Source organism: Wolffia australiana, chromosome 6, assembly GCF_029677425.1.
Source record: "Wolffia australiana isolate 7733 chromosome 6, ASM2967742v1".
NCBI lineage: Eukaryota > Viridiplantae > Streptophyta > Magnoliopsida > Alismatales > Araceae > Wolffia > Wolffia australiana.
In genome coordinates this window covers 8,992,505-9,013,409 of record NC_135840.1, presented here as the reverse complement: position 1 = coordinate 9,013,409, position 20,905 = coordinate 8,992,505, and the positions used below count along the sequence as shown (strand labels likewise).

The 20,905-nt window shown below is 41.1% G+C and overlaps 1 protein-coding gene across 4 annotated transcripts; it reads right to left on the bottom strand.

Annotated features, from left to right (window-relative positions):
- Positions 1-13,386: 13,386 nt before the first annotated feature.
- LOC144704654 (uncharacterized) lies at positions 13,387-18,234 on the bottom strand. 4 transcript variants are annotated; one of them, XM_078577142.1, is made up of 7 exons: positions 18,074-18,234; positions 16,631-17,032; positions 15,359-15,577; positions 15,214-15,294; positions 14,949-15,143; positions 14,798-14,862; positions 13,390-14,108 (listed from the first exon to the last, which is right to left on the bottom strand). In XM_078577142.1, the coding sequence occupies exons 2-6, from the start codon at positions 16,922-16,924 to the stop codon at positions 14,806-14,808; spliced, it is 846 nt and encodes a 281-aa protein (XP_078433268.1). In that variant the 5' UTR covers positions 16,925-17,032; positions 18,074-18,234; the 3' UTR covers positions 13,390-14,108; positions 14,798-14,805. The 4 variants fall into 4 exon arrangements, with proteins under 4 accessions (XP_078433265.1, XP_078433268.1, XP_078433266.1 ...); XM_078577139.1 differs by lacking the exon at positions 14,798-14,862 and having other exon boundaries at positions 13,387-14,108; XM_078577140.1 differs by lacking the exon at positions 14,798-14,862 and having other exon boundaries at positions 13,411-14,108; positions 15,359-15,574.
- Between the last annotated feature and the right edge of the window lie 2,671 nt (positions 18,235-20,905).

Sequence of the window (20,905 nt, the reverse complement as noted above, 5' to 3'; positions counted from 1 at the left end):
GCACAACTGTAAAAGGTAAGCAATGAATAAATGTCCATAAACTTGGTTCTAAGATTTTCCAATGAACCATCATCGAACCAGTTCACCATACCACCCCACCATAGGCAGCTGCATGAAACAAGGCAGCTAATATTTGAGAGAAATAAAAGGAAATATTAAGGGAGAGAGTGAGTGAGACATTTATATTCATTTCATGAATTGAACTTTTTAGTAAAAATAAATAGCTTGTAATAGAGAGCAACAACTTAAAACTATAAACCTTTGTGATGGTTGGTGCCCCTTTCTGTCCTTGATCAAAAGAACTGGTGTGCATCAAGAGACCAAAAAATGCAGTCATAGAACATTCCCATGCAGAGGAGATATAAAGAAAGATTTTTTTCATACCTCATTGACTACCACCATCCTTGTGGAGATTCATCATCTGAGTCCCCTTCCACCAATGTGACTGTTGGGTTCTAGGGGCCTTGACATGGATGAATAAATACAAATGATTCGCAGTGGAAGACTTGAACGAATCGAACGCCATCAACAAAATTATTAAACGAATGTACCTTTTCATAAATCGCATCTGTGATTTCTTGGATCTTGCAGTGAGCCGAGTCGAGCTACTCAAATGTGCAGCCTCTAGATGTATCCACACGATCCTCAATGCATCGGATCTCCTCCTCGTTGATGAGCCCCGTTCTTTCTCCGTCGGTGTCGTAACATCGTCCCCATCACATCGGGGATGGAGAAGGGGTGTGGGAGATGGGAGAAGAAGGGGAAAGGCCCCTAAACATTCTGGCCTATGTGAATTTTGTTCAGGGCCTTCCCCTATTTATACTAAGTGAGTATTTTTCATAAAAACCCCCAAAACTTAAGTATATCTTCCGACGTCCAAAAGACCATTTGCGTGTGACCCTCTAGGCCCATGTATCAGTCTAGTTAATGAATCTAGAAGTTCAATAACCTTTATTGGCCTTACGAATTAATTAACTATATCATCATATAGATTAATTAACGTCGGATCAATTTAACCCAATCAATAGGTTGAGTCTCCAACACGTGGAGTGCCAAGCTACACCTCGTGCTCTTGAAGATACAAATGAGTGTGTATTGACTCACTCATGGAACATGTTCATCATCGATTACCATGAAAGTATGATCCCTCATCCACTTGACACTCCTAGGTTGACTTAGGGTATGATCTATTGGCAAACCCTAATCGATCATCTGAGTTAGTACTGATGCATTCGGAAATCATCAGAGAATTCTTCTCCGATATTTCACTAAGTTGGCCAAGGACTTCATCACATCATCCTCCTTGAGCTGTCACCTCTTATACCGAGGATGGACGATCCCATCTTTGACCACTAAATTGCCTTCGTGTACTTCTTGATGCACTCGAACTAAGACCGTTTAGAATCCCATGATTAGAGACTCGTTGGCCATAGCCAAAGTACAACCGTCCGTCCACAAGACGTCTTTGGTGTCTGAGGTCTAAGGACCACTTACACAACCGTGACATGAATCAACCTGATTGACAGTTTGGTATAATACCATTCAGGGATTCGTACGGATCAATTCAGTGAACTCTTTCCACTAAAGAGCACCCACTATCTATCCTTAGTGTCTCCACAATAATGGCTATGGGAACGACAATACTCATCATATGAGTGAGGTAGATAGTGCTATTCTGTCTGAATACTTTGATGTCCTTCTCGCGTATTCTTCGAATAGGAATTTTTAGAACACATGCATAAAGACTAGTGATCTCCATATTACGATCTCATCATAATTCACTAAGTCTGATCATGTATTCATTGACTTCATTATAAGCATCACACGTGCACTATAATGATTATGTTCTATTAGTGAACATGGAACGAGATGTGGAATGTGTGATTGGCTTGCCGACCACATATATTTCCATCAGTGACCTCATGAATCTCAAGCAAAACTGTGCCATGTTGTTTTATCGATAATGTTGCCTCAACCAACACTTTAATGCCATCAGGATGGATATGTTTTCTTAAAAATCCTTGATAATTTGTATGTTAAAATTAATCGACTAGTGAAGAAGAATCTTTTGAGCAGTGCACTTGATGCACAAATGGGAAGGAAGTCCCTGGCCAAAACATAAAGGTTAGGGAATAGCTAACATCCTTCATGTTGCCACCATAATAGAGCCTCATCTGAAACTTGAGGCATTTTTTTTAATGGCAAAAAACACGGTGCCAGGTACGGCCAACCCTGCAGTTGTGCCCGTAGACCGATCCATCCGTGCCCTGGACGCCACCTAGGGGGATTTTATTTATAAAGTGAAGTGTTTATCAATGTTTCTCCAACGACTGGAAATCCAGTCGTTGGACAGTCCAGCTGCTGACTGCAGCTGGACTGGACTCCAACGGTCATATTTTTAAATATGACCGTTGGAAGGAATATTCTCCTCAGGGAATATTCCTCTTGACTTTTCTTCCTCTTGTGAATTATTAAGTTGTATAAAAGGGGCCAGGGTGAAGTAAAGAGATGATCCTTTTGATTGTGCCCTAAAATCTATTTCACTCTCTCTCCCTGGCTCACTCTCTCTCTCTCTCCTCAGTTTATTACAGAACATATTCATTATAGTGCACGTGTGATGCGTATAATGAAGTGCATGAATACATGATCGAACTTAGTGAATTACGATGAGATCGTAATACGGAGATCACTAGTCTTTATGCATGTGTTCTAAATATTCCTATTCAAAGGATACACGAGAAGGACATCGAAGAATTCGGATAGAATAGCACTATCTAGCCTCACTCATATGATGAGTATGGCCGGTCCCGTAGCCATTAGTGTGCCGACACTAAGGATAGATAGTGGGTGCTCTTTAGTGGAAAGAGTTCACTGAATTGATCCGTACGAATCCCTGAATGGTATTATACCAAACTGTCAATCAGGTTGATTCACGTCACGGTTGTGTAAGTGGTCCTTAGACCTGAGACACCAAAGACGTCTTGTGGACGGACGGTTGTACTTTGGCTATGGCCAACGAGTCTCTAATCATGGGATTCTAAACGGTCTTAGTTCGGGTGCATCAAGAAGTACACGAAGGCAATTTAGTGGTCAAGATGGGATCGTCCACCCTCGGTATAAGAGGTGATAGCTCAAGGAAGATGATGCGATGAAGTCCTTGGCCAAGGCAGTGAAATATCGGAGAAGAGTTCTCCGATGATTTCCGAATGCATCAGTACTAACTCGGATGATCGATTAGGGTTTGACAGTTGACCATACCCTAAGTCGTCCAAGGAGCGTCAAGTGGATGAGGGATTATATATACACGGTAACCGATGACGAACATGTTCCATGAGTGAGTCGATACACACTCCTTTGTATCTTCTAGGACATGAGGTGTAGCTTGGCACCCCACGTGTCGGAGTCTCGACCTATCGATTCGGTTAAATCGATCCGACATTAATTAATCTATATGATGATATAGTTAATTAATTTGGAAGGCCAATAAAGGTTATTGGGCCGCTGGAGTCATTAACTAGACTGATACATGGGCCTAGAGGGTCACATGCAAATGGTCTTTTGGACGTTGGAAGACATACTTAAGTTTTGGGGGTTTTTATGAAAAATACCCACTTAGAATAAATAGGGGAAGGCCCTGAACGAAATTAACACAAGCCAGAATTTTTCAGGGGTCTTTCCCCTTCTTCTCCACTCTCCCCACACCCCCTCTACATCCCTAATGTGATCGGGACGACGTAACGACGCCGACAAAGATAGAACGGGGCTCATCAACGAGAAGGAGGAGATCCGACGTGCTGAGGACCGCGTGGATACGTCTAGAGGCTGCACACTTGAGCTGCTCGACTCGTCTCACTCCGGGATCAAAGAAATCACGAATGCGATTCGTGCAAAGGTACTTCATTTTAATGGCTTTTGTCGATGTCGTTCGATTCGCAAAGAGTCTTCCGCTACGCATCGTTTTGTTCTGTTCATCCAGATCTAGGCTTATAGAACCCAACAGTGGTATCAGAACCCAACAGTTCCTAGCTAAGGAAAAGCCAACATCCTTTATCTATGTTCAAGTAGGAAGGGCTATGAGGAGGGCGCTTTCTTGGTCGGTCACCAAGAGGGGGATCGAGGCGAGAAGGTCCTCGTTCACAACAGTGGGTTGTGAGGAGAGGAGGGAGCGATAAAACTCCACTCCTACGCCTGCTAGCTGGGCGGGGTCCTGGCCATATGTCTCTAATAGGGTTATATAATTAGGACGGGCTCTATGACGAATCGAGGCGTGAAAGAAACGTGTATTTCTATAACCTTCTCGCAGCCATTTGACATGAGATTTCTGGAGATAGAAAATCTCTTGATGCCGCATAGCTTCCTCAAGCTGCTCCCTAAGCCGAAGCTGGTGCTCTCCCATGTCGTAGATCCAAACATCTTGCAACTGTTGCTCGACAGCAGCTAGCTCCGTCTTGATTGCTTCGACCGGGGCATGTACGTGTCCGAAGACATGGCGATTCCACCATTTCAGGTGGAACTTGAGATAACTTGACGCATTTAAAAGTAGGTCTGCAACTCATCTTCAACTGGTGCGTTGACATGTTTATGATGTAGCAACACCCATGAAAGCCGTGTCATGCTAGAAGGGACAAAACTTCCGTTGAGCCTGCCATGCTCAACACGAATTTCTAGGCCTTCTTTGCCTAATACATTCTCATTGTCCCTTGAGGCCAGAACTTCTTCCTCACCAATATCATTCAGAAATATTTGATTATATTCTACCGAAGAGTCACGATCTTCAGGTGAAATGGATTTTAATTTAATTTTGGATCTACAGATGAAGCAATTGAAAATGCATTATTTCCCTTAACACAAGCCTCGTACTTGGAAAGTTTCACTCTCATGGATCTACATGGAATCTAGATGGCAGCTCGTTCCTCTAAAGAGATAACAACACCATTGGCAAAAAGGTGTCATTGGTCAATGGCATCAATGTGTTCATCAAGAACCTCGATCAATGATAAATTGTTGTTGTCATCACACATTTGATAACAAAAATTATTAAAGGGTTAAACATGACAATATTTACATGTTTATTTGTATTAAATTGGCTATATAAGTGTGTCATCAAGCCTAAACTGATTAAATCCATTTTTAGAATCATGTAACAAATTTTAAGAACTTTTAGGGAACTTTTTAGAATCATGTAACAGAAAATATTTTTTTGAGCTAGAATGACTTTTTTCCAAATTCTTAGACATTATATTTACAAAGATATGATTATTATAAGTAGATATTTATATGTATTTATAATTTTTGGCTTTGTATTTAATTTTTATGGATTATTAATGTATTTTTTGGTTTGAAAATCGTTATGCCATGTGTGGCCATTTGATTCATTGAATGCTAACTAGTAGATTATTAGTGTTAGTGTTTGGAATCAAATCTCATTAATTATTAGCATCAAAAAATATTTAAAACAATACCATTATGGCATTGTGATAAGTGATGCCAGAATGTGCATTAATTATTGACGCCACTTTTTGTAAACTCTAGCTATGGTATGGCTCAATACAGAAAAAGCAAGGATTTTGTTCCAAAAAATGCACATGTGGATCAATGGGGGCACATTTAAAACATAATTTTATTTCTTATTATTTTATTGATTTCACAAGTCAACAACTGTGGCGTCAATCCCACACATCAGAAGACTCATGACGCCATGTGTACACGTGGCACAGACATGTATTAAAATGACTGGCATGATAATGTAAAGTGCATTAATGTGGTACACATTGACATGCCACATCACACGGGCTTTCTATTATCATTATTTATAATATATTGGTATTCCTCTTTTTGTCTTTTTCTTTCAAGGGCACATGGCCGCCACCCAAGCCGTCGATCGAGGATGACTCGAGAGAATCTGAGTTAATCAATGCATTTAATGTGATTCTAAAGACAAAAACCATAATAGTGACAAGGACAAATAGATAAATCAATGGAAGCGACGAGGACAGGAGAGAGAAACATCTAGGTTAAATGAATTACTAGGAATAGTTCAACTTCAAGGCTTGATAGCTGATAATCCAAAAGGCTGATCATATTGAAATATTGAGGGCATCGCCATCTTTCTATACTCTATCCATTCGTATAATGGATCTACAAACTAAGGCTCTGGTCTTTGTAAAAACATCTTTGAACTCACTATCTTGTAAAGAGGGAGATTGAAAGAAAGTGAGGTTTTGAAGGTCCATGAAAGGATTTTCTTGTTGTCTTGAGTGCTTTGAGATCATCAGCATAGAAGAGGAGAGGCTTGATAATCTCAATTTTAGGGGTTTAATTCATCATTGGTAATCAAGATTATTCAATAAAAATATATTTAATCGTACCTAAGAATACATAGTTATGAGTACCGATCGTCTCGACAAGGAACGACGATTAAGGAATTAATTTCTTATGCTAGTGATGATCGACGAGAGGATAGATGAGGACAAGATTCGAAGATATAAGCTAGTGATATCGATTAAAAATACGTAAGTTATGTGGTAATTTAACTTAATGAGAATGGTAAGTGAATGTGACAGACACGATGATGGACGATGGTATGAACGAGGATAGTGGTTGGATGTGGAGTGGTACGATGGCGAGGATAGAGAGATGAGATAATATAGTATCGATGAGTAAATGTGAGTGAAGATATGATGATAAACCCTAATTGCGTTAACTATGGTGTCGGGAAAGAGACAACGTAAGGCGAAGACATTTACCTTAGATCATTACATTTCACCAGGATCACGGTGATTTACGAGTGCTGGTAAGCTCCCACTCTTCTCCAATGCTTCTCCCCACACACCTAGGACACGAAGAAGACATTTGATGGATCTCAAAACTCATTATCTTTCAATCAGCCTACACAAGTAGGAAGTAAGTTCAATATGAATTTCACAATGATCCAGGACTCTATATATAGATCATAGGGTATGGATGGAAAGAGGAGGGGAAGATGAAGCAGTGCTGAAAATTTCAGCTCAATCGGAGTTGCAGATCAAAGTTATGGCCGTTTGAAATTTAAGAGATCCTAACCCTTGAAAATTTCTCTCTCCTCATCATCATCATCGTTTTCTGTGCAGGTTGGGAGTCAAACCTCTTTGTATTCAGCGCTTTTCGTATTCCGTGTGGCACTTTTCATATTCCGCGCCACGTGCACCTAGGAAGAAGAAAAAAACAAAAGACAGAAAAAGAAAAACAAAGAAAAAAGAAGAAGATTCGCGGCTGACGTGGTGACGCATCAGCATGCCAGGTTAGCGCGGCATATACTTTTTTCCTAAAAAAATAGATGGATGCACGTGTGCCACGTCGCCTCCGTCAAAAGCAAAAGAGAAAGAGAGAAGTCATTTTTGTCTTTTGCGCCTCGGTCTTCGTCGCATTTATTACAAAAAATACCTTTTTTTCATTCTTCCACGTCGCCCCCCTGCATCAGAAATTTGAAAAATTGATTCGTTAGCTATAATTGCAATCATTGCTTTGCGAATCGCAAAGTGATGACTGCGTGTTGAAATGATTGGATGACGCCAATCATTATAATCATTTCTAATTTTTCGTCTTTCTAGTAATCAAATGGCGACACGTTTCAGCGCAAAATAAAACGGATTAAAAAATATTGAAAAATCCATATTAATTAAAATAAAATCCCTAAAAATATGTATAAATATATATTTCGACTTAGAAAAATCATATCTTTCAAAATTTAATGTCGAAAAATTCCATAAATATCATATTCTGTCCCAAAAAATTATATTCTTTTAGAATCTATTGTTAGAAAAATCTCAAAAAATACAGAAAATTTAGAAATGCATTCTAAAAATAGATTTAATCATTTTAATCTCGATAACATGCAAATATAAGTAATTTAATGCAGATAAACATGTAAATATGATCATGTAAGGCACTAAAATTGCATATTATCAAGGCTGATCTGCGTTAGGAAATTTCCTTGATCCCTTTGAAACATATGGATCTAATGTCAGTTGCTGAACTTACATTGATTTATCTCCATCACATCCATTAGTTAGATCCATACCCTCCTCATCACTATCCACCATCATCCATCCTCGCCCATTACCATCTATCATCTACGTGACACATCATCTACATCGTTATGATCTCGTCCCATGCTCTCTTCTCCATTTTAATCACAAAACATAAACATCTGTCTCCCTCCATCTACCTCTTCACTCGTCTCCCATATCCACCATCATCCCCTTACATCTTCGCCTATTTTACTCCCTCATTTCCGGTCATCTTTATTGTGATGTTCCACCTATGTCTCATCACACCCTAGTTAAAGACTTAATACATTCCATCTCATCTCACAATTTCCATCACATATGTACATCTTATCTTATATGTATCCTTCTCATCCAACCTTAATCACTATCTAGGTATAGTTAAATCCCTAATATATATTCCCTATGGAAGCAACCCGCACTCATCCACTTGGTGGAATTATCATGAGAGTATTGGTTTATAAATTTGATTGATTATAATCAAATAAAAAATGATATAATTTTTTCCCAAATCTGAGTTTATCAACAACTTGAGCTACAAAAAATATTTGAAGCTTCACAAAATGCCTTCCGAATTTGAGCAAAATGTCCCACCAATTTTTATTCTTTTTCATCAACCACAAAATTTTTTTATGCAATGCTGTCCATCTCAAGAAGGGATGTATTGTTCAACACTTTTCTCTTTTGATATGTGATAAGCCTAAAATTGATGTGTAATTACGTCGTTGTTTGGGATTTTAGACTTATGCAATAAAATTCATAACAACCCTTAATCACTAAATAATATATATAGAGCAAGCAAGGGGTCGAACCACAAGGAGGCACTAAGCAATAATTTTTATCCAATTTCAAATCAATTAATACAAGAATAAATTAATTTTGCATTTAATAGACCTTAATTATGTTTAATTATATTTATAATTAATCAAAATTAAGTAGAAACTTAATTTTGATTTTAATATTTTCGGTCAAGACACTTGGATAGGATAATTTTGATTATAAGATCAAATCAATTTGGATTACAAATTTCCCAATCAAAATAATTTTTATATACTTAAAATTGGGAATTAATAAGCACGAAAGGGGGTTTTCAAATTGGACTTGAAGATGGACGATTTTTTAATGAAATTTTATATTTTGGTATTTTAGATGTTTAATTGAATTTCTAAACAATCAATTTTGAAATCTAGAGAGAGAAAATAGGAGATCTAACCTAGAGAGAGAAAATAGAAGAATTTGGGGAAAAAATAAAATTCGACCCTAATCTAAAGATCTAAAAATGCATAATGGTTCCAAATCAATGTAGAACTGAAGATTAAAAATCATATCTCGAATCAAAATCAAAATGCAATGCTAATTTAATTTCAAATCAACTTCAAGGGCATGTACATTTCGCCCATGCCATGGTATTTTAGAATCTTTCAAGAAGAATTTCAATATACAAATTAGAGACTTACAACTTTCAATGACGAATCAGGATTTGTCGACTTCCAAAGCAACTCTTGTGTCCTTCCTGGCCAAATCATTGGGGGGAGCTTCAAAAAGTGAATTTTGCCTTCTTTCAGTTCTATTTAAAAATCCAAGCATATGGATCGTTGAGGGGGGAAAGAGAAACATGCTCTCAAAATTTTAGCTCAATCGGATGCATAGATCTCAAGATATCATCATTTTATTGGGGATTAATCCTAGCCGTTGGATTAACTTTATCTCTCCTCCAAGTAGATAGAAATGGCGTTTTCTGATTCTTCTATGCCTTTTTCCTTGTTTTCTCCACCCTCCGGTCATGTGCTGCCACGTTTTTGTGCGCTTCCACAGGTCGCAATCATCCCGAAATGATTGTTGTGTTTGAATGGATAACAAAGTGCCACGTCGCACTGTTTTTAAAAAAGTCATAAAAGACAAAAAAAGCTTTTCGTTAGAATTTAGTACACGCATTTTTAGAGTGCCGCATGCATTTAAAAAAAAGACGAAATACAACGTGATTTTTTTAATAAAAAAAAAATGCATGTGTGTCGGTTGCCGCGTGCAATCAATGCACGCGGCTACCCAACTGCGCGTACGAGGGATCTTCTACTTTAATAAATGCATGCAGAGATTGATTCTCTGCGTGCATTTATTACACGAAAAGAACCAATAAAAAAGTGTGTACCTTTTTTCTCGCCGACCGCGCCTATTGAAATTTCCGAAACAATCATTTGCTCATTATGGTATCGCGCTTTGCGATGCCATAGTGATCCAATAACGCTATAGCGTTGTAATTCATCCACTCATTCGCCCGAATTTGGGGCGAATGACGTGGATGCCACGTGGGATATATATAATGCTTTTAAATGCTAAATAAATAAAAAATATATATTCTTTAAATTCGTAAAATCATTTCTTAGCTAAATAATGGTAAAAAAATTATAAAAAAATATGAGAAAATTCCAGAAAATTAATAAGACCCTTACCACCTTTAGCCAAGTATTTTAAGCCCTGTAAAAATATATTTATCCAATGCAAAATGGTTAAATACCATGTAAAAGATACTAAAAATTAGAAACAATAATAAAATAAAAGTGTATGTCATTTATCTCCATTTATATATGATAACATGCAAATATGGCCATTAAAATACATAAATATAATATAATATACATCAATTTAACATTATAATTTGCAAGATATCAATATGCTACTTGCAGCATTTCATAACTGGATTTCCATCAAACCTTCACATCCAACACAAAACTTTTGATGTGAGGCACCTTTAGTTGCATGCACCATTGAGCATCGCTCATCCTCCTATTGTAAGATGCAGGAATGGCTGAAAAAATTTGTTTCATCCTTGAAACCAAATATCCTAGGGACCTAGAATGCCCTAGCCATCGTGCGTGTGCCAAGTCTTTATACTCTTCATTCACCAGCTCAGTCTCCTCATCGAGGGTAAGCTAGGGTGGAATTCCCAATGCCTTTGGATTGTCTTGACCAACAAGGTTGATGATGTGTGTGATACAAGTCATAGCGTGAGTCTGATTAAATGTAGGGTTTACTTTTCTTATTGCATCAGTCAATGCCAAAATCATTGACCTATTGTTGTTTGTGGTGTCTGTAGTAATATCGATATTGTTTTTTGCCCAAACCAAAGTCCACTATCACCTATGTTAGCACTTGTATGGGATAGCTCTCGCTATGTGTTTGACTAATCTCCTTTGTTAACAAGACACGTTCTTGAATGTGATCGAAAATAGTTAATGGGCCCTTTTTCATACTTTAGAGGGCCAACTCTGCCACATATGTAACCCGCATGTTAGCCAATGGCCAGACATAATGGACAAGACATATGCTACAAGTCGGGACCTACCAGAGACCCACGTTGCTTTTCCCATACCCTCTCTATCAACATTCAAATGAAGCAACAAAATCTAGTTGTGTTTTTCTCCCCCTCAGAACAAAGGCACTTTAAAAAGTATTGGGCCTATCTTAATGAATATTTATAAGAAGATAAAATATGACATGCAGATCACTATATCACTAAGATGAGACGCCTTCGGTGTATCTCTTGCATGGGTATAAATAATATTTTCAACTATGATGTACTTGAATTGGTAAGTCAAACCATATAGTTTCTCACAAGTTAGCAGACATGGGATAACTTTTAAATTTCCTAGGGGTTGTAGGGCCAATGATGCACTGGATATTTACATCCTTGGAGCAGCTGACCTCAAAGACGCCACAACATATGATACCAAGAACAAATGAAATATATGAAATTGAGAAATGAGCATATTGGCATGATCAACCTTTTCCCTAATCTGATTCAAATTATACGAAGTTCACATAACGAATAACTTCATGGAACATAAAAATTGAAAATACAAGCTCTAATTAATTAGCAGCGCTTCAGTAATATTTTTACAAACAAATCAGATGGAAATAAAAGAAACATTAACATAGCTTTGAGGCATTAGACAATCCCTCACTTTAACAACGTATCGAGATCAAAATAACTTGACTAGAAACACATGTGAAGGAGTATTTGAAAACACTATGGTCAAACATTCCATGTGCATGATAATTCCTGCGTCTTATCAACAGCAAATTTAAGCTCTGCTAAACCAACCTAAGATATAAGAGATTCATTATCAGCAAAACCATCTGTCCTGAGTTTTATGTTTAAAGATTTATGCATGATTCACAAATCAGGATTCTTAAATCTCAAATCATTTGATTGAATTCAGTTCTCAATACTGTGGGATCATGAAGGAAGAAAGGCTATGTCCCAGTTCAATAAATTGAAACATTCATATCGTTTTTAATGAATATAAGAAGGTGATATATGCACTTCATCTGATGTTTTAAAGTCGCAGAACTGGACATGATTGAAGGATTAAAATCAGTATAAGTTACCCACCTAGTGGAAATTTTCGATATATGAGCTGATGGAAGCACTTCACAGTTCTGACAGACCAAAATGAACATGAGTAGGGTTATGTTCCAATAAAATTCACGTTATTTTCCCACCCCATGCTTATGAACATACAAATCATTCATGAACAGTTCATGAACGTTGTTCCCCTTGGTTCTTTTTTGTGTTCCTTCTTAATCGTTTGCACCTTCGCGAGTGAATGAAATAATTTTCTCGTTCTCACTTTGCTCTCACCTTTTTATCCTTATCCCTTCTCTCACCTTATCCCACAAATGTTGTTAGTTCACATTCATCCTCTCTCCTCCTCACCATGTTACACATTATCATCTTCTCTCGTCAACTTGATTTCTTTCACTAGCACCAACATCCAAACCATACCCACCAATCCTTGTCATTTCCTTTCCCATATTATCCCTTCTCATCTTAACTTCACTGTCACTTTTCTATTCCTCTCCATCCATATTTGTTTCCCATGTCATCCCTCTTCCTTTCATACCCTTCAGTGGAGCTTGAGATCAACTTCAATCAAGGCCATTCAATGTCATAACAATCGAGCAATTGTCTCTCTTCTCTGAGGTAACTTGTGACACCCTAATTTTGATCTAATTGTTAGTCAACGACAATTATTAATTTACTATGAGCTTTTATCCGATCTCGTGGTTTCTTCTGTTCTGAACTTTGATGGGGTAGTCTTGAACCAGCTACTTCCATTAAATTATGGATATCCGAATCATTCTATTTGTTGGACAATGCTAAGGCCCAAGCTTACGAATTCAAATCTCATTCAAGCCACCCTTACAGAATATTTTACTAATATCACATGGTATTAATTAATATTTTCACAAATCCGCATGTTTGTCCCGCACTATCCAGTATCTGGAATTGTCTCATTTTCATCCGGATAGCGGATATCAGTTGTCCGTTATTGGATATCGGATGGATATTGGACAGGCCAGCACTACTGCCCACTACTAGAAAGAAGGAATGGATGATGGATGCACACTACTGTTCGGAGGATTTCTTCTTGTCTCACTCGTCATCTGTCTCCATTTCATCATTTGTCTAGAGACATAATGGAAATGACGATACTCTAAAGTAAGTATAAATTACTTGGCATTTACTCCATTTTCCAGCCCACGTGCCCATTACACTGTCAGTGCCTCGATACTAAGCATAAAATACTTAGTATCTGTTCTACCACCATCTGTCTGAAGGATGACGAAAGGGACAAAGACCGTCATCCGTCCACTCCGTTATCTCGTCCATTCCGTTCAACCCTTCTGGTAGTCGGAACGGAACGGCAAGCCGTTGGTCCTATTCCGTCTTCCATCCAGTAGACTTCGTCGATCGGATCGCCGATCCGGTCAGCTGATCGACTGACCAAGAACATCTGACCGTTTGACAATGTCGATCGATCGAGATCCGATCCGAACTGCGAGCAGAGTAACGGATCGATCCTCCGATCGGTGGGCCCCATCAATTTATGTGTAGATCTCAAGTATGAGCGATCGATCGATCAGATCGAGTAGTTCAGTCTGATCGGACGGTCAAGGAACGAAGGGAAAGACCGATCGGATGGGCTCTCGCGCACGGTGAATATCCAGATCGAATCGCCGTTCGCCGAAGATCAAGCCACGAAGCCACAACTCAACCTCCTGCGGAATGCATTCCGGAGACGTTTCAAAACTCAAAACAAAGGAGATTCTCATTCCAGAAAGGAGAAGGAGAAGGAGAAAACCGAGACGTTCGAGGACTGAAACGACGAAAAAGCAAAAAAATTCTTTCCATCCTCTTCGGATTTTCATTCCAGAACGAAAAACAAGGAAGAAACCGAAAAAAGCTTTAGAAAAGAGCGTCCGCTCGATCTACAAGCGGAGAGAGAGATCCAGATCGTCGACCGAGCGACGATCGGACTGAATCGCCGGCAGCAGATCGGGGAGCAGGCGGAGGCCGTTCCAGAAGAAGCAGGCCGGCGCCGCCGCCGCCGGCCCCTCGGCGGCGGCAGCGGCGCGGCGGCGGCGGCCGGCGGCGGCGCGCTCTCTCCGGTGCGCGTTCTGGTGCCCGCCCAGCGCCTGCGACGTCGCAAACTTCCTCGAACAGTATCGGCACTGGAATCTCCTCCCCACCCCCAGCCACGTCAACTGCTCTTCCTTCCCCATCTCTCTCCTCCCACCTCCCTAAACAACGCCCCCCAGTCGGCTTTATAGTTTATACCCCACCCCAACTCGTCAGTTGGGGTGGTTTCCGTTGCTCTCAAATGACCCTAATACCCCTCCCCGAACGAGACGGATGACGAATCCCATAGACGTCATCCGTCACGTTCTGATCGGAGAAAAAGAATTACCGATGGGATCAACGGCTGACGTTGAAGTACTTTGGATCCGACGGGAAGTGCTGCTCCACGCGCAGCTGCGGCTCAGAACAAGGAAGAAAGAGAGTTCGTCGAGAGAAGATTGAATTTCTTGAATTATTATTAAGGCTGATTTTATCATTACCTCGCCTTCATCGGAGTCGGAATGGCGCTGCGGAAAGACGATCCGGAGGTCGTTGTGAAGGTAGAATCGTTTCTGGCCGTCCGATTCTGACTCGGCGGGCTTTCTGGAGAAGAGGCAGAGGAAGCGCAGGTGGAGGGCGTAGCGGATGGCACTGCCTTTCGAAGAATCGACGGTGATTCTCTGCCTCATGAACGTCTGCGAAGAGAATATAATTAAATAATTAAAGGAATAAATTAAATATATAAAAGAAGGTCTGCGGACGTACTTTGGTTCCCGCGGGCATGTCGAGAAGGTCGTAGTTGCAGAAGAGGGTGTGGAGGGGAGTGCCCTCTGGGTTGCTGAGGACCTGTCGGACTTAGGTTTAATGAACGATCAAGAGTAAAGTTTTGGGATCAAGAGTAAAGTCTCACCAGTTGAATGCGTCCTCTGACGGGGATCCGAAGCCGACTGGCTGAAGAGGGGCGAGTTTCGTGGCTTCTCTTGCTCTTGCCCGCGAGATCAATGGAGGCGTAGTACAGCAGTGACGTGTCTCCGTCCACGCTGGTTACAGAGAAGGGGAGCTTTCTCGAGGGAGGCGAGAAGCTCCCCCCTGTCACGTTCAGAGTGGCCAGAAACCCCGCCAGTCTCTGCTAAACCCCTCGTTGCAGGTTAGGATGTTAATTAAGGAAGACGGGACGGACGGATGGACGAGTTTGAAGTAGAGTAATTGATCAGCGTCCGATGACGGAAAAGAACGGGACGGAACTGGCTTAATCGTTCCTGGACAAAAACGGTCCCGTCTAGGCATTCGTCCACATGACAGAGGACGGGACGGGACGGTTTTATCATTATAGGACGAAAATTTCGTCCATCTGCAGGCGTTGGACGTGGAAGATGGACGGGACAGGATGAAGATCGTCCCAGCCAAAGTCTGGAATCAGTCCAGGGACGGGACGGGACGGGTTTTTGTCCGAGTGGATGAAAACCGTCCTCTCTGTTCGTCCCGGGACAAATTTCCGTCTCGGTTTTTGTCCAACCTCACGGACAGGATGATTCTTTTGTCCTGGGATGAAAAAACCGTCCCGTCCGCGTCCCTGTACTAGTATAGTTCTAGATCGTCCGGAATCAGTCCAGAGATGCAGTCGGATGGTTTTTTTGTCCGAGTGGGCGAAAACCATCCCGTCCACTCATCTCGGGACGAATTTCCATCCTAGTTTTCGTCCAACCTCGCAGACAGGATGATTTTTTCATCCTGGGATGAAAAAACCGTCCCGTCGCGTCCCCGCACTATAACTGGAATGCAGTAAATTTCCTATTTATGATTTTCTTCTAGGATATTAGAACTTATGTGATTCAGAACATATATATTTTTCTGTTCCCAATGTCAGACGGCATCAGAACGCCATGAATGCCAGGGACCCAAAAAAATGGGACGAGAACGGGACGAATACCATCCCCACCCGTCCAACCGTCCCTCTCCCGAACGATCACAGATGACTGATACGGGCGGCGTTCCGCCCTATTCCCTCCGTCATCCGTCCACGATCCTTTTGACGACTGAAAGGATCGTGACGAAACGGATGACGTCACAAAGACGTCCCGTCTTCGAACGGATAAACTGATGACGGTAAGAGCGAAACGGATTGACGATCGTCATCCGTCCCGAGCTGAAATCCATGGAGGAATGAAGAAGGCGAGCGTACCTCGTTGTCTTTCCCGGACGAGAAACAGCCCGATAATAGGCACTCCTCAAAGGAACCGACGAGAGATCTTCTCGCCGAGCTTCGCGACGGAAGAGGCGACGAGGTAGGGGGAGAGGAGCTCGCGTCATCATCGTCAACCCTCCACTTCCCCAGCTTCGAACACCTCCTCAGCTTCCCTCTCGAGTTTCGCGGCCCCCTGGCGGGAGAGGGCGGCCGCTTCCTTGGCGGCGAACAGGACGAGGAGGCCGACGGATCTTGATCGAACGGCCCGGGGGAATCGTGGGGCAGCCCCATCGCGAGATCCGACGATCGGACGGTGGAGGAAACGCCTTGAGTTTGGAGTTTGGAGTTTGGAGTTTGGAGTTTGGAGTTTGGAGCCGGCTCATGAGCGTGATTCCACGGCTACGATTTCCGAAGAAAATTAAACGCGATTCATATAGTTGTATGGATTATGGAGGATCTTTCTATCTGGATTCGAATGTCGACATTTATCCGCGTCGAAGGGAGATTATAAGTAAGAGAGAGGAATTTGGTTCTTTTGTATATTCTATCAAATTTACGGCAGGAAAATTTAACTAAAATGGACGGCGGATGCGTCTAAGATTCAAATGTCTCGCTTATTGTACCGGAAAAATGACGACACTTCTCGGCGATGAAGGGAAATTCGGATTAGAGAGAGAAGCAGATCATCAACGCGGCCGCGTGGTTTGTAAATTGAGATAGGATCTTCAGAATTCGAGAACATGAAATTGAAGATCTAGAAGAAAGTTTAAATAAAATGGACGTCGGTGGCGTCTAAGATTCAAATATCTCACCGCATTGGTCGTAAACATGGCGACATTACTCCTCGACGAAGGAAGATTAAGAGAGAGGGAGGGAGTAAACCGATCATCCTCGCAGTCGAGAAATCCGCGCGGTTTGTAATTGAGATAGGATCTTCAGAATTCGATAATTTAAACCTTTTGTGCGTGAAATTGAAGGTATGGAAGAAAATGTAAACAAAATGGACGTCGGTGGCGTCTAAGATTCAAATTTATCACCGCATTGACCGGAAACACGACGACATTTCTCTTCGACGAAGGGACATTAAGGGAGAGATAGGAAACCGATCGTCCTCGCGGTCGCGAAATCCGCGCAGTTTCTTAACTGTGATAAGATCTTCAGAACTCAATATTTGAGAGAGAGACAGAGAGGCAACCGATCATCCTCAATTGATGACAATCAGAAGAACACTGACCGAAAAGAAGAAAGATGAACAGATTGACCAATTTCTTCGCCGACAACCGACCAGCACTTCATTTTACGCCACACATTCGCCAGAATAGCACACGAACAGCGCAGAAAATTAAACAACGGATCCACAAATCCGAGATGAAGAACAACCGTACGGAAGCCGATCAAAATCACGAAAACAGCGAGGCATAACCGTCACGCGAACCTCACCTGAGATCTAGCGACGTAATTTCACCCGAATTCCGATAAATCGAGACGGGCGGTGAAGATCTCCGGCAGCAATGATCGGCGGGGCCACCTATCCATCCTGTCTGATGCCTTTGTTCTTCCTCAATCTTTCCGTCGTTCCAGCCGCGTATTTATACCATTTCCCGTCTCGCCGATGGCCTGTTCCGCTGTCCCGCGGGTTATCGGCGATACGCTTAACTTGCTCAAGAGTTGTTGGGCTTATCTTAATGGGCCACAACACAGGCCCAGATTCGAATTTCACGTGGTTCTCCTTAAAGTGTTAATAACGGTTTCCGTATCCGTTATCTGGAAAAGGCCAAAGCGCGTCCGATTACATTGGCTTATTCCATTACCATAACGGATATAGATAACGATGTCGGGATGGAAAACGGATATTATTATGCAGATAACTCTGGAGCTGGCCTCCAGAATCAGACATGGTTTTTCTGTTCTGTTCGTTTAAAACGAACAAAAAATTTGCACAAACGAACCGCGCAGGGGCCTGTTCGTTGTTCTGTTCCTTTTGTGTGCGAAAATTAGAACATATGTTCGAACAATTCGCACAAACCGAACAAAATTTGCACAATTCGCATAATTCGCACAATAAGAAAAATTTGCACAGTTAGAACATATTCACACAATTAGAACAATTTACACAATCTGAACAATTCGCACAGTTTGAACAATTCGCACGAAAATAACTATTCGCACAAACCGAACAAAATCGCACAAACCAAACAAAAGTCGCACATGGAGGCAAAAAAAATGGTCAAAATGGTTTAAAAATTATTCAAAATTGCCCAAAATTGTTATGCATCCACCAAAGTATATTATACTGAATTTATTTAATTTGTAATATATTTAAGGGTTATTTATTTGTTGAGACAAGAATCAAAACTCTGAACACATCACTTCTAATTAGATTTAATATAGCCTTCATGTGCCAAATTTATAACTGAACTTGTGGTTAACATAATGAAAATTTATATATCATGTGACAACACACCATCTTCCGTAGAAAATCTATCAGTACGAATCTACAAGTCATTGAATCCACTGATGATGGCATTTATAGTTTAGTGGTACCTGATATGTTAGGGGTTTACGTCATTGTTTTGACTTACCCTTAAGAAAAAATATTATATATATAAATACTCTGTAATATATAGGGCGATCTATTGGGAGACAAGACTTCAATATCAAAATTATCTTGAGGCTTGGACAAGTCTTTTAAAATAAAATTTTGGGAGCTTTTGTCTTACTTTCTGTGATTTTATATATTTAGGATGTAATATTAACGAAAACTCAAGAAACATTACTAGATAAGGTTTAGCTGATTTTACTGAATTCATTGGGTATTAAAAGAAGGGACTTAATAGATTTTTAAGAATTAATTTTATTAAAATTGACTTAAATGAAAAATTGTGTACTTTGATAATTTTCTATAATTTAATTAGAGGGTGGAATGATTAGATTTCAATAATAGTATTTTGAGGTATTGTTCTTAATTTTTTCAAGTTTTAATCCATAAAACACCCAATTTAACTTTTACATTGATCAGAGCTAGTGGAGGCGGCGGCACATTGTGTCAGCTGATGTGAGAGCGGCTGAAGATGGGCCCTTGGGTTGGCTTGCCCATTCCAGGTTGGTTTAAAAACGGTTAATTTTTGCCATTGACATGGAAACCTAAAAACAGATCAACTATGTCCACAATTTTTGGTTCCTGAGGTATACGCCCTTGATTCACTTACCACAGTATAGATCTCTGGCTCTCAACTCTTTATCACGCTTAGAGAACTGTTTTGTGGCTGTGGAAGCTCATCCGGTCATCCTTGAGCCACACAAGGAACATGTTTTTTGGCGATATCCAACCCAGTTGGTGTCATGATTGTTGCTTGATATCATTAGACTCCGATTTCTTTGCCCATCCAGAATCTGAACCAGAGAAACAAATGGATGGTTGAGCGAGAACGTGAGAAAGAGACAGGGAGAGAGAGGGAGAACAAGAGGGACAGAGAGAGATAGAGCGGGACAGGGAGAGAGAAAGGGAGGTAGAGAGAGAGAGGGAGGTAGAGACGAAATAGGAGAGGAGGGGTAGAGAAAATGGAAGAGAGAGGGAGGTCAAGAAAGAGAGAGGGAGGTAAGGGAGGTCGAGATAGAGAGGGAGGTAGAGACAGAATAGGAGAGGGGAAGAGGAGGTAGAGAGAGAAAATGGGAGAGGAAAAGTGATGCCGGACGTCGTCAAAGACTTGATTCGATGGGTAATTCACTAAAATAAATGTAACAACGTGATGCAATTGTCCTAGGTGATACGTACATGCAAGGGCTGATGAGTGGGTTCCGCCGAGTTTCGAGTTCCAAAGTAGACAACTGAAGACAATGACGGTGACCTTCTAACCCTCGTCAGAGCGACGATGGCGACTACGGTGCCGAATGGAACACGTCCGTAGGGGCTCGCACGTAACAGACAGGCTCGGCCCGTACCTAGGAAGACGCTCAACACATAGTTTTCTCAATAAATTCCTCTCACCTAATCTAACCCGAGCGTGGTGGAGTGCAATCAAAAATATACTAGAAGAAGTAATTAAACTAACGAGCAAGGGGATTTTCGTACCTCGTCAGGGTGGCGTTTGCCATCAATGTCTCCATCGATGCACGGTCCAGTATGGGTAGGAACGGTGGAAGAGTGTTGGGAGGGGCCCGAAGAAGCTCGACTGGCGGCCGGTCGCGGAGTAGGAGCGTGTAACAGAAGACGGAGGATAAAGCAGACGATGAAGGAGCAAGGCAGAACGTCCATGGATGGTTACCCAGTAT

Bases quoted from the DNA above. Each gene is read 5' to 3' on its own strand.
- LOC144704654 (XM_078577139.1), bottom strand. From the start codon at position 16,924: ATGGGGCTGCCCCACGATTCCCCCGGGCCGTTCGATCAAGATCCGTCG. The intron at 15,144-15,213 runs GTACGTCCGCAG...TTCTCTTCGCAG, and splicing joins ACATGCCCGCGGGAACCAAA to ACGTTCATGAGGCAGAGAAT. The intron at 14,109-14,948 runs GTAATGATAAAA...TGCATTCCGCAG, and splicing joins CCGACTCCGATGAAGGCGAG to GAGGTTGAGTTGTGGCTTCG.